Consider the following 14,032-nt stretch of genomic DNA (forward strand, 5'->3'; position numbering starts at 1 on the left):
CTGAGGAGAGAGGTTAATCTTCATGGGGGTGGTTATGGGGGCCCTTGCGGAGGGTGTTTTTCTTCCTACCACCTAAAACCTCATTGACTTGTTAAATGCACCGTGTTATTCATACTCCCTTTTGGAATTTTTCAGGTGCGCAGGTTTTCTGAGGCCTTCTTTTGTTTTGAACATCCAAGAGAAGCTGCCATTGCATACCAGGAACTTCAGTGAGTAGCACAAATCCAAAGTTTAAATGATTTTGTTTCCCTTTATATAAGATATCATCTCAGAATTTATCATGGCGGAATGTACAATATTTACAGCAAAAGAAATGAGAATTTGAAATTCAGAAATCTCCTGTTTAATCAGATGTGTTTAATCTTGTGAATTGCTTTATGAAAGACCCCTGCCTTCCGTAAAGGATCACATTGCACTATTATCCCATCCCACACATGAGATCTACCCACCCTTAGGAGTCCCACAAGGCCCTGGTTCCAGCCTTCCATTTGGTCATCTTGTTGTATCTTTATTTTCACATGTCAGAATCTCTTACATTTACGATTTTGTATTGCAGGTTCTCAAAAGTAGTCTGGCACTTTTGAGACTGGCAAAAGACTGGCACTTCTTGCCGTTATGTAAAAGATGTATAATTCAAATATCCAGATTAGATGCCTTCTTTTTTCCCTACTGAGTATTTTTAGATCTGGTTTTCTTTGGCTTTAAAGAATATTTTGAGGACATTATGCCGAGTGAAAAGAAGTGAGACATAAAAGAATAAATTATATATGTTTATGTGAAGTTCTGGAACACATAAAACTAAAGTGAAGTAAAAGTCAGGACAGTGGTTGTCTTGGTGTTGACTTGGCCTGAGAGTTTGCCTGGGATGACATTAGAATACTCTCTAGACAGGTGTAAATGTTCTGATTCTGTGTCCACTTACCAGAACCGTACAGCTAAGGTGTATTTGTTTCAGTGCCTGTGAACTGTACCTCAAAAGAGAACTGTAAATAATCATAGGGTGTGTGAGTGGAGACAAAGCAAGAGGGAAAATGCTCATTGTTGAAGCTGACGGGATTATTTTGCTATTCTGTGTACTTTGATTTGTTTAGGAAATTTTTCATAAGAAAAAGTATTTAAAAAAAACTTTTATATTAGAAAAGTATATACCTTTTTAAAAATATCTGTTGTGTTTATCAGTATGTGTTAAGTAAGCAGTAGGAATGGAACACTTTTTTTCAACATTATCGTCAAATCATTAGTAGGCATTTGAGCTTTTGGTCTTTCTCTTCTATGCTATTCTCAGCTAATTAGGAAGTGCATATATTAAGTACAGATAAATCGCTTTGAAATAACATTTGTCAGTAAACCATAATTTTTGTAAGTCAATAATTTTCATTGTAGCAGTTTTTATCTCTGAGCAAGGAACTCCTTTGTCAGGAGCTTGTGTCTTGAGTGGTGGGGAGCACATGACTGATGGTGCCTGGGGGACTATGAGGTGGAACTGGTGTGATTATCTCGGTTGCAGTCTGACGTGAGACATGTTTTTCAGTGCTCAGAGTCATCTCCAGATGTGCACCGCTATCAAAAACACTTCCTTCTGCAGCTCTCTCCCACCCCTGCCTATTGAATGTAGTGAATTAGATGGAGATCTCAATTCGTTACCTATTATCTTTGAAGATAGGTATTTAGATTCAGTTACTGAAGGTAAGTGTAATCTAACTATAATATGTAAGCTATGTGTCATTGGCAGTATATTATACCTACTATACATAAAGCCATTCCTTAATGTAGGACTTTTTCCCCCCTCCAGTTTTATTTATTTTTGAGGATATTAGAAAGTTATAGTCAGAAAAAGTAGTCTTAATCATATAAGTTCTTACACCTTGTCTTAAATCTGAATTTCTTTTTCTTTGGATAAAAGACTTAGATGCACCCTGGATGGGAATTCAGAGTCTTCAGAGATCAGAGTCCAGTAGAATGGATAAATGTGAGACTGAAGAAAGCACTCTAGCTGGACTTTCCAGCCCAGAGTTGAAAATCAGACCTGCTGGGACCTCCAGTTTTTGGTCTACAGAAGGTGAAAAGCAGCTAACAAAGTCTCTGAAAGGAAAGAATGAAGAATCAAATAAATCCAAGGTTAAGGTTACTAAGCTCATGAAAACAATGAAACCTGAAAACACAAAAAAATTAATAAAACAGAACTCTAAGGATTTGGTGGTTTTGGTAGGCTACAAATGCTTGAAAAGTACAGCATCAAATGATCTCTTTAAAAGCTTTGAAGGCAACCCTACACATAGTCAGAAGGAAGGTCTGGACCCCACAATATATGGATATAATTTTGATCCAAAGACCTACATCAGACAGACAAGTCAAAAGGAAGCTAGCTATTTGCCAGCTAATACAGAAAGAACTGAACAAAAGTCTCCAGACATTGAAAATATGCAACCAGACCTGTTTGATCCTTTGAACTCTGGCAGCCTAAATCTTTGTGCAAATTTGTCCATTTCAGGTAAACTTGGTATCTCCCAGGATGATAGTGAAATTGCACAAGTGGAACACAGTGTGGCATCCAGAAGCTCATCAGACGATTGCCATGATCGTCAGTCTGCCCCCACTTCAGGAGTTAGGACAATTGAAGTTAAGCCATGTAATAAAGACTGTTTCAGTGGAGAGAAAGTAACTGTTAAAATAGGACCTTGGACAGAGCTTCAACAAGATGAAATATTTGTGGATAATTTACAACTGCCCAACTTTGAGTCCTTAGACTCTAATGGTAAATCTAAACCTATGGAAATAACACTTGAAAAGGAAGCTTTGCAGGAAGCTAAGTGTCATTCTGTCGGGGAATCGTTAGCTAAGTTAAGAAATAATCAACCTGCTTCTACAAGAGAATACCACCTTGTAGTGAGTGGAGACACCATTAAGTTACCAGACATTAGTGCCACGTGTGCCTCATCTCGGTTCTCAGACTCAGGTGTGGAAAGTGAGCCAAGCTCTGTTGCAGCACATCCAAACCCTGACATAGTCTTTGAAACTGTACCAGGGCAAGGTCTTTTCATCAGTGAAAGGTTATTTCCTCAGCTTTTGATGAAGCCTGACTGTAATGTAAAGTTTTCACTAGGCAGTCACTGTACTGAGAGTACAAGTGCTTTCAGTGAGATCCAGTCGTCCTTAACCTCCATAAATTCTCTGCCTTCTGATGACGAGCTGTCACCTGATGAAAATCCTAAGAAATCTGCTGTATCTGAATGCCACCTAAGTGATAGCAAAACTGTGTTAAATCTAGGAACAACTGATATGCCAAAATGTGACGATAGGAAAAAGTCAAGTATTATTTTGCAGCAGCAGAGTGTCATATTTTCAGGGCATTCGGACAATGAAACTATAGAAATACATTCCTTAAATTCAAGCACTAAAGACCCTTTACAATTTGTTTTTTCAGATGAAGATACTTCTAGTGATGTGAAAAGTAGTTGCAGCTCCAAACCTAACTTGGACACTGTGTGTAAAGACTCCCAGAGTCCTGATAAATCCAGTGACTCTGTAGGAACCACAGTTCCGTTAAGTTCAGAACTGGCTTGTTCAGGCACCCCTTGTGTCGTTTCAGGTTCCGTTTCCACCAGGGCAGATAGCAGTGAAGATAGAACTGTGAAAAGAAAAAACAGTGATGCATTAAATCCCAAACAAATGTGTTCAGAAGCCCCTGCAGTTACAGATGAAACTTACCTGGGTACAGGTGATGCTTTTTCAGCCAGTCCTGATATGGTAAAGCAAGGGCTTGTGGAAAATTATTTTGGCTGTCAAAGCAGTACGGATGTTTCTGACACATGGGCTATTAGCTACAGCCATTCAGTTAACCCTCAGAAAGAAACTTCTGGGAAAGAAATGAGTAGTCCTCAGCGGGATCAGGGTAAAGATGAGGAAGAGGAAGAGCAGGATCAACAAATGGTTCAAAACGGGTATTATGAGGAGGCAGATTACTCCTCTCTGGAGGCCGCGGGAGATGCTCACTGTGCAGACGGAGCTGACCTGGGAGGAGAAAGACTTGCCAAGTCTGAAAGACTGGCCGGCGACTATCTGAGCGATGGCATAACCATGCCTACTGTCTGTACTTCTGGCTGTCTGTCCTTCCCGTCTGCACCACGAGAGTCCCCTTGTGGCGTTAAGTACTCTTCTAAGAGTAAATGTGACGCTGTTACCAAGCAGCCGAGCAGCGCCTCCCACAGCTGCACCTCATCGCTGTCCTGGTACGAAAACTCGCCAAAGCCTCAGATCCAAGCGTAAGTAGTGGAGCACGACAGCATGAGCTGCCAGAGAGGGAACATGTGTGTATCTTTCTCTGGAAACATGCATATTTCACGTTCTCTGACTTCTGTAATACAGAAAGTATTTATTTGATTAGCTGTCCAGAATGGAGAAGTGAACTCAGTATGCTGCCTGAGACAGACCTGTAGGTTCCTGTATGATTGTCCTCTTCTATTGGCTACACATCCCTGATATAACTTTTTCATCAGTAGTTGTGTGGTAAAAGTGTGGAATAGTTGAGCTTAAAACCCTTTTTTCCCCATCATTTCTCCCGCATTTACTCCCAGATAGAAGTTAGGTTTTATAAGGACATCTAGCAATTAAGGACAATATTAGATAATTACTAGAAACTTCCTCAGCCTACCAGACTCAGATTGCCTCAGCTAAGTCAGTGGTTCCAGAATTGAGATTTAATGGTCCAGTTAAAAAAAAATCCAGAAAAATTTGAAGATGGCATAGATTTACTAGTATGGCACAGTTGTCTACCACCTTAATCCAGATGGAATTATAATCCCTAGAGTAAAATGTCTGGGTTTGGCTACTGTAGGTTTTTAAGTTCCCAGATTATTCTTATCTGTGCACATAAGTGAGATCCATGGTGCCTACAGCTAGTGAACCCACTGAGATGAGAATTTATTGTTATTCAGTCACTCAGCCGTGTCCAACTCTTTGTGACCACACAGACTACACCACGCCAGGTTTCCCTGTCCTTGATCTTCCAGAGTTTGCTCAAACTCACGTCCATTGAGTTGGCGATGCCATCCAACCATCTCATCCTCTGTCGTCCCATTCTCTTGCCTTCAATCTTTTCCAGCTTCAGGTTATTTTCCAGTGAGTTGGCTCTTTGCATCAGGTGGCCTCAATATCGGAGCTTCAGCTTCAACATTAGTCCTCCAAGGAATATTCAGGGTTGATTTCCTTTAGGATTGATTGATTTCACCTCTTGCAAGGGACTCTCAAGAATCTTCTCCAGCACTACAGTTGGAAAGCATCAATTCTTCAGTGCTCAGCCTTCTTTATGGTCCAATTCTCACAGCCATATATGACTTTACAGACCTTAGTCGGCAAAGTGATGTCTTTGCTTCTTAATATTGCTGTCTAGATTTGTCATAGTTTTTCTTCCAAGGAGCAAGCATCTTTTAATTTCATGGCTGCAGTCACCATCTGCAGTGATTTTGGAGCCCAATGAAATAAAGTCTGTCACAGTTTTCATTGTTTCCCCATCTGTTTGCCTTGAAGTGATGGGACTGGAAGCCATGATCTTAGTTTTTTGTTTTTTGGGTTTTTTTTGTTTGTTTGTTTTTTTACTTATAAGATATTAGTTTATTTTTTTTTAATTTTATTTTATTTTTAAACTTTACATAATTGTATTAGTTTTGCCATATATCAAAATGAATCCACCACAGGTATACATGTGTTATGGACTCTGTGGGAGAGGGAGAGGGTGGGAAGATTTGGGAGAATGGCATTGAAACATGTAAAATATCATGTATGAAACGAGTTGCCAGTCCAGGTTTGATGCACAATACTGGATGCTTGGGGCTGGTGCACTGGGAGGAGGGATCTTAGTTTTTTGAATGTTGAGTTTTAAGCCAGTTTTTTCACTCTCTTTCATCTTCATCAAGAGGCTTTTTAGTTCCTCTTCACTTTCTGCTGTAAGGGTGATGTCGTCTGCATATCTGAGGATATTGATATTTCTCCCACCAATCTTGATTCCAGCTTGTGCTTCATCCAGCCCGGCATTGTGCATGTTGTACTCTGCATAGAAGCTAAATAAGCAGGGTGACAATATATAGCCTTGACATACTCCATTCCCAGTTTTGAACCAGGTTGAGAAGCGCCTACTGAAGAATTATAATGTGCTAGGAGGGGGCTTCCCTGGTAGCTCAGCAGTAAAGAAGCCACCTACCAATGCAGGAGACACAGGTTCAATCCTTGGGTCTGGAAGATCCCCTGGAGAAGGAAATGCAAACCACTCCAGTATTCTTCCCTGAGAAATCTCATGGACAGAGGAGCCTGGCAGGCTGTAGTCCATGGACATGCAAAGAATTGGACACAAAGTGACTAAACAATGACAGTTGTGCTAGGAAGTTGGAGGAAGTTGTTCCACCTCCTGGCAGCTCAGTCTCTTCCTGAACCAAACATGAAAGCAGTATTCTTCACCCAGTGTGTCCCCCTCAGTTTAGTGTTCAGCAGCTTACTTGAGTTTTACTTTCATCAGCCCAAATCATATAATATTAAAATAGTTCATAATTTTTCATGTTCTCAATCCCCAAGTTGAATATATATGTTTGTGCCAATTTTATTTAATCACATCCCCCCTTAGTTCTATTCCTTCTTACTGATATTTTTAGAGAAAAATACAAATAACTTAATCTACTAAATATAATACCTGCCGTTCTCACCAGTACACTGTGTAGAATAGTGCCTTTTTTTCCATTTATGTAAGATTAAAAAGGAGCAAGGGACTTCCCAGGTAGCTCAGCTGGTAAAGAATCTGCCTGCAATACAGGAAACCCTGGTCCAAAACTTGGGTCGGGAAGTTCCCCTGAAGGAGGACATGGCAACCCACTCCACTATTCTTGCCTGGAGAGTCCTCATAGACAGAGGAGTCTGGCTGGCTACAGTCCATAGGGTCACAAAGAGTCGGACATGACTGAGTGACTAAGCACATACAGCACAAAAAGGATCAAGGAGGGTAAGATTTGGTCACAGGATCAGCATCAGACTGTTAGTCTTTGCAGTACTTCTCCCAGCTTTTCTCTGCATAGAATATAAAGTTCTGTAAAAAGCATAACTCCATTCCTAATATTTTCTAGTGGATTTCAAATTTAAAAGAATATTTTGAAGTGATGTCAGGGTGTAATTACTTATTGTATTTGATCAGAGTATGTACTAAAAAACAGGGATTGAACCCAGGTCTCTTGCATTGCAGGCAGATTATCAGCTGAGCCACCAGGGAAGCCCTAGTAAAGAAAATCACTGTCTAATTTCTAAATCATTTAGGTGATCACACATATTTCAGTATTTTAAAATCAAATATTTCTGGGTTTCCTTTTCTGTAGTTCTCTAAATTCAGCAGATTATCTTTTTGGTTCTAAAAACTGAATGTAATACTTAGTAAAGAATATCTTTTATAACTTTTTGCTTTAGCTTCCTTCAGGCAAAAGATGAATTGAAGCAACTTAAACTCCCCGGGTTCATGTACAGCGATGTTCCTCTGCTGGCATCCTCAGTCCCTTATTTTTGCGTGGAGGAGGAGGAGGAGGACCATTATGAAAATGGAGTGCATCTCATTGTCTGTGTGCACGGCCTAGACGGTGTGTAACATCTGTGGATATAACCCGTACCAACTCAGTATCTTCTTTTCCTAGTAGATCTCATTTAGTTTTAATCATTGACCTGAAGAAAGATTTCTAAATTGCTGATATTAATTATTATCTTAAATACATTCTAAAACAGAGATATGTTTGATTTTGCTAAGTATAATATTAGATTTTTTTTTAAAGAAAATTTTCCTTGGAATTGATATCCACATGCTGACATTTTGCTTATATTAACTTGGGGTTTTTCTGTCTGCTCTCTTACTGTTATGTTCATCAGCTGTCACTCGTGGCAATCATTTTGTATCCCTTTGGTTGTCTTTCTGCTTCTGTCTAGCTTGATGCTTTAAACTTTATGGATAAGAGAAATCAATACCTAAGAATAAAAGATTCACTGATTAATTAGGGTATAATTTAAATTCTTTAATACCTGTTCTTATTTGCTCTAATTTTATAACAACTATTTTGGTTACTCAGCAGCCTATTTTTCTTGGTTAGGAACTGCGTTAGAAGATACCAGATATCTCTAGACTAGCAGAGTCAAGTCAAGTCAAGTGAAGTCGCTTAGTCGTGTCCAACTCTTTGCGACCTCATGGACTGTAGCCTGCCAGGCTCCTCTGTCCATGGGATTCTCCAGGCCAGAATACTGGAGTGGGTTGCCATTTCCTTCTCCAGGGGATCTTCCCAACACAGGGGTCCAACTCCGGTCTCCCTCACTGCAGGTAGACTCTTTACCGTCTGAGCCACCACAGGTCTAAACTAGTAAATTATCATTAAATTGGATATTTTTAATTAAAAAAAAAAACTGCAACCCAAGAAATAAAATACCTCAAATACTAACCTGTTTCCTTCCCCTAATAAAATTTTCAAAGAATTATCCTCCAAGAAAAGTTTCTTGGCTTAATAGAATCTCTGATAAAGTCCTCTTTGAAATTTCCAAGAAACACTATCCCATGTTATAGAAATTGGTCCAGAATAAGACACTCCAAAGAAAAGTGGAGCAATCTAACATAAATATACTTAATAAGACTCAAATAACGTTGTAGAAAAATGAATTCGTTAATTGATTAAATGTCTCCCAAAACCCTCCAGCAAATGAATCAATATATTTAAGTAGCTACAGCAAATAGAATTTAGTTCCCAGAATGCAAAGATAGGTAAATATAAAGAAATTTATTAATAAAATATACTATATTAGTAAATCAAGTAATATAAAATTCAATATTCATTTCCAGTTATGACAAGTAAGCATCAAACTTTAAGCCTTAAATAGCACTAGTCTAATTCATTAATGTAATTAAGCATATATACTTACAGTTCATGGAAAACATATACCTAGTAGTGAGATGCTGGAGGCATTTCTTTTAAAAATCAGGAATAAAACAGTTAATTCTGTCTGTTCATGACATAGCTAAAAAGAGGGATAAAGTAAAAATTCAGCAGTTGATAATGATATGTATATATTCCTGAGTAAGCCAAAAGAATTAACTGAAAAGCCACTAAACTAATTTTTAAAGGTACTAATTTATATTTATATATTACATATGTATATACTGATTATTTATATTTATGTATGATAGCTGTTATAAATATTTTTTATTTATATATATCTTTTAAGTTAGTAATTAAACTACTTTAGATTATTTAAATGGATTTTTATTTCTATTTGTCTGACCTAGTACTGCCAAAGAAAAAGTCAACAGATTAAATCGAAAATGCACTCAAGTTTGGTTAAACGCTCATGCAGAGAGTGATGGTGACGAGTTAGTCAGTTGGTCACTCACAGCCGCCATTGCCAGTGGTCAGCACACCATGTGCTGACCGTGGGACAGACGGGGAGCCGGAGTGGGCGTGAGGGGTTGATAGCATCGTGCATCCAGACCTCTGAAGACACAGGCTGTTGGGGAACATTGTCTGCTGATGGCAATCAGCCGTGACATGAACACAGTGGGTTCTGGTGCACAGGGCCTTGTCTCTTCACAGCTGACTTAGGCCCTCCACATGTCCTCAAGATGGTTAACAACCTGTGAGGATGTGTGCTGCATCTTTTGCTTTATCTTGTCCTTTAGACAGAATTTTCATTTTCTTCATTTTCTAGGTAACAGTGCAGATCTCCGATTAGTAAAAACTTACATTGAACTTGGGCTGCCTGGGGAAAGAATTGATTTTCTTATGTCTGAAAGAAATCAGGTACAGTATGGCTGTGTTTTCCGTGAAAGCATACATGTTTCTACCAGTTTCTACCTAAATATTGCTTACTACAAAATGTCTGTAGTAGTAGAAATAATTTTTCTGATTTCTATAAAATTTAACATTCATGCATATCTTTTTTTTTTTTAATTTTATTTTATTTTTAAACTTTACATAACTGTATTAGTTCTCAGTTTTTGAGCTCTTTACATATGCAAAATTTCTAGTATTTCACATTTCTATGCAAATAGTTCATTAAATAATTAAACCATTTTAAATAACCTTATGTTCAGTTCTGTTAGTGGGCTAAACAGTCTAAACAAAGTATTAATGAGAAAACTGAGCCTTTTTTCCTGGAAATTCACTGCTTATTCATTTTAGTATAATGAATATTACATTCACTAACTTCTTTAAAAAAAAACTGATCTTTAACCATATTTTCAGTACCCAAATTAAAGGTAATGTTTTTATTCAGTTTTTCCTGTGAATATAATGAATATAATGTGTATGTTTTGCTTTTGTTTAGAATGATACTTTTGCTGATTTTGATAGCATGACTGATCGCCTTTTGGATGAGATAATACAATATATTCAGATATATAGTCTAACAGTCTCAAAAATAAGGTAACTTTTCTAATTTACATAACTTATTTTTATGTCTCTATGAATTATAGAAAAATTACACAGACTGTCTGGAAATTTTTTGTCCTATTCTAAAATATAGTAGACAGCAATTCAAATTAATATAAAGAGAAAAAATTAAAACATTTTAGGGAAATACTACATATTGTATAATTCTGTTTATGTGAAGTGGCCAGAATTGGCAAAATTATAGAGAGAGAAGTAGATCAGTGATTACTTAGGACTGAGGGAGAAGGAAATGGGGGCTGATGATAAGTGAAGAATGTAGGGTTTCTTTTAAAGGTGGTGGAATGTTCTAAAATTTTTTATAAAAAAATAAAAAAAATAAAAATTTTTATAGTGATGCTGCACTACTCTGTAAATACACTAAAAACCATTGAATTGTACACTTTTAGTGGGTGAATTGTATGGTATATGAATTATATCTCAATAAAACTGCTCCCAAAAAGAAAAGTTGTAGGGAGATATATGTAAAGAAATGAAACTGTAAGAATATTTTCAGTGTCATGACTATACTTTGAGAGTACCCAAGCAAGAGATGATGATGAAACCAGTATGTCTCATTCTTTAATCACATGTTGTGAGTAGAAATGAGAGAGAAAAGTGATTGTTTCTTCTGTTCCAGTAAGAAATAAAGAAAAAATTAAAAAGTAATCTTCTTGACTCAAAAAAGAGTAGAATAAGTTGATGGTTGTCATATCCCAGGTAGGAGGCCAGCTCTTTATACTATAGGCCTTTGTTCAGTCCATTTCCAGTTAGTATAGAGTAGGGACAAAGAGCAGAGAAAAGCAGGTTTTTATCTGAAGTCATTTTTTTAAAATGTTTCTGTTAGAATATGGTGGGAGATGTGAGTATGTTTTCAGGGGTGGGGGAGAAGAGATTGTTTTCTAATTATTTTTGTCATTTATGGATTTTCATTTGTTTGCTAAATTTTCTGTAGTCATCTTGTATTCCTTTTATTAATTTGTTATTTTATAATGAGAAAGTAAGTCTATTGTTTCAGTTTTTTTTAATTCATCCACAAGAATATGCCTCTTTTAGATTAGATTGTCAGTTATAGTGAGCCATAAAATCCAGAAGCTTGATCTAGCTGATTGAGAACCGTTTGATATCAGACTTGCCTTCCCAGCTTCAAGAAATTTGTCAGCTCCTCCCTAGTCGTTGTCTATAAACCGTTGCTGAGACAGCTCTCAGGCTCGTTTCTTTCACTGTTAATTGTCCCCAGGGATTCATGTACTGTCTATTGTAAAATAATGGGAAGCAGAAAAGGCTGTTTTGATTTAAGCTATTCCTAGGTAAAGATGAAATCCTCTGTATTAGTTATTATTTTGGTATAATCTTATACTTAAGTAGGAAAATGCATGTATATTTCCTGTGTGTTGAAATGCATTCAGTCAAAGAACTCCCCCAGTGTGGAGTGTGGACCAAAAATAAGAGAAATGGGGATGTAATGTCTCCTAAATCATCCTCACTGATACGATTTCATTATTTTGTTTTAAATCATGACTTCAGTTCAGTTCAGTCACTCAATCGTGTCCAACTCTTTGCAACCCCATGAATCACAGCACGCCAGGCCTCCCTGTCCATCACCAACTCCCGGAGTCCACCCAAACTCACGTCCATTGAGTCGGTGATGCCATCCAGCCATCTCATCCTCTGTCATCCCCTTCTCCTACCCTCAATCTTTCCCAGCATCAGGGTCTTTTCCAATGAATCAGCTCTTCGCATGAGGTGGCCAAAGTATTGGAGTTTCAGCTTCAACATCAGTCCGTCCAATGAACACCCAGGACTGATCTCCTTTAGGATGGACTGTTCAGATCTCCTTGCAGTCCAAGGGACTCTCAAGAGTCTTCTCCAACACCACAGTTCAAAAGCATCAATTCTTCTGCACTCAGCTTTCTTTATACTCCAACTCTCACATCCATACATGACCACTGGAAAAACCATAGCCTTGACCAGACAGACCTTTTTTGATAAAGTAATGTCTCTGCTTTTTAATATGCTGCCTAGGTTGGTCATAACTTTCCTTCCAAGGAGTAAGCGTCTTTTAATTTCATGGCTGCAATCACCATCTGCAGTGATTCTGGAACCCAGAAAAATAAAGTCTGACACTGTTTCCACTGTTTCCCCATCTATTTGACATGAAGTGATGTGACCAGATGCCATGATCTTAGTTTTCTGAATGTTGAGCTTTAAGCCAACTTTTTCTCTCTCCTCTTTCACTTTCATCAAGAGGCTCTTTAGTTCTTCACTTTCTGCCATAAGGGTGGTGTCATCTGCATATCTGAGGTTATTGATATTTCTCCTGGCAATCTTGATTCCAATTTGTGCTTCCTCCAGCCCAGAGTTTCTCATGATGTACTCTGCATAGAAGTTAAATAAGCAGGGTGACAATTACAGCCTTGACGTACTCCTTTTCCTGTTTGGAACCAGTCTGTTGTTCCATGTCCAGTTCCAACTGTTGCTTCCTGACATGCATACAGATTTCGTAGTAGGCAGGTCAGGTGGTCTGGTATTCCCATCTCTTTCAGAATTTTCCACAATTTATTGTAATTGCTGTGTATACCTAAAAAGGAAAATTTATCATGTAGTCAATGTATTATTACTTTTTAAATGTATTTCTAAGCAGCTGCAAACTAGGAGTAAAAATTTTCTGGTAAGTAATATCTTTTTTCTATAGATTAAATATATAAATTATATAATCAGGAATTTTCTGCTACGTTGTCACATTTTTTTCCTTCAAAATGTAGTTACATCATTTCAGAGTATCAAATCATAGTTTTAAAACGTATTAGAAATTCTTAGTATTTCACATCTCTGTATAGTGATAACAGCTTTTACTTTTGTTTTTAAAACTAATGCTATGGGAGAAATGTCATTTTTTTTCTTTTATAGCTTTATTGGACATTCTTTGGGCAATTTAATAATCCGTTCAGTGCTTACAAGACCACGGTTTAAATATTACCTCAGCAGGCTTCATACCTTTCTTTCACTTTCTGGACCTCACCTTGGTACACTCTACAATAGCAGTGCTCTTGTTAATACAGGTAAGAAGTTTTATTGTTCAGTATAAAAAATATGGCCTGGGGAGATTTAATCCAAATTTAATATTTTCTGATGTTTATTTTAGAGCCAATTTGTCACATACATAGAATTTCATGAAACAAAAGATGCAGCTATTTTTCTGTTTTATCATGCATAAGAAATAAGCTGATAAAACTCTTTTCAGAAAATGATATCCTATTGAGATATTTGTCAAGCCACTGGAGCATTTTTTTCTCTTGTTTTCATTAAGTGTTTATTTTAAGTAAATGTTAGTATTATAAACAGATTATTCTGTTATTCTCTTAGCTGAGCAGATAATAAATATCTATAATTAACATAAAGTTATAAAATATTTTATATAGAATGTTAACTCTGATTTTGATTTGATAACAGTAAAGGGATATTATGAGAAAATAAATTCTAAACTTTTTAAAGAAATTAAAATAAAAATTAAGACCTCAATTTTTATTAGAATAAATATTCTCATTAAGAAAGATCTTCTACTTGATTTACACTTATTTGGCTTTGTTTTTCCCTTAGAATTT

The 14,032-nt window shown here is 37.1% G+C and overlaps 1 protein-coding gene across 9 annotated transcripts in view; it reads left to right on the plus strand.

Moving 5' to 3' along the window:
* The window catches only part of FAM135A (family with sequence similarity 135 member A), a 162,149-nt gene that overhangs the window by 125,647 nt on the left and 22,470 nt on the right, over positions 1–14,032 (plus strand). For 7 of the 9 annotated variants that reach the window (XM_055534765.1, XM_055534764.1, XM_055534768.1 and 4 more), the window contains 7 exons: positions 136–209; positions 1,532–1,686; positions 1,904–4,262; positions 7,441–7,607; positions 9,709–9,800; positions 10,327–10,424; positions 13,338–13,489. In XM_055534765.1, coding sequence (XP_055390740.1) covers positions 136–209; positions 1,532–1,686; positions 1,904–4,262; positions 7,441–7,607; positions 9,709–9,800; positions 10,327–10,424; positions 13,338–13,489 — 3,097 coding nt within the window. The remainder of the gene's footprint in view (positions 1–135; positions 210–1,531; positions 1,687–1,903; positions 4,263–7,440; positions 7,608–9,708; positions 9,801–10,326; positions 10,425–13,337; positions 13,490–14,032) is intronic. The other 2 variants (XM_055534770.1, XM_055534771.1) reach the window with 1 other exon arrangement.

Source organism: Bubalus kerabau, chromosome 9 (genome assembly GCF_029407905.1).
Source record: "Bubalus kerabau isolate K-KA32 ecotype Philippines breed swamp buffalo chromosome 9, PCC_UOA_SB_1v2, whole genome shotgun sequence".
In the NCBI taxonomy this organism is placed as follows: Eukaryota; Metazoa; Chordata; class Mammalia; order Artiodactyla; family Bovidae; genus Bubalus; species Bubalus kerabau.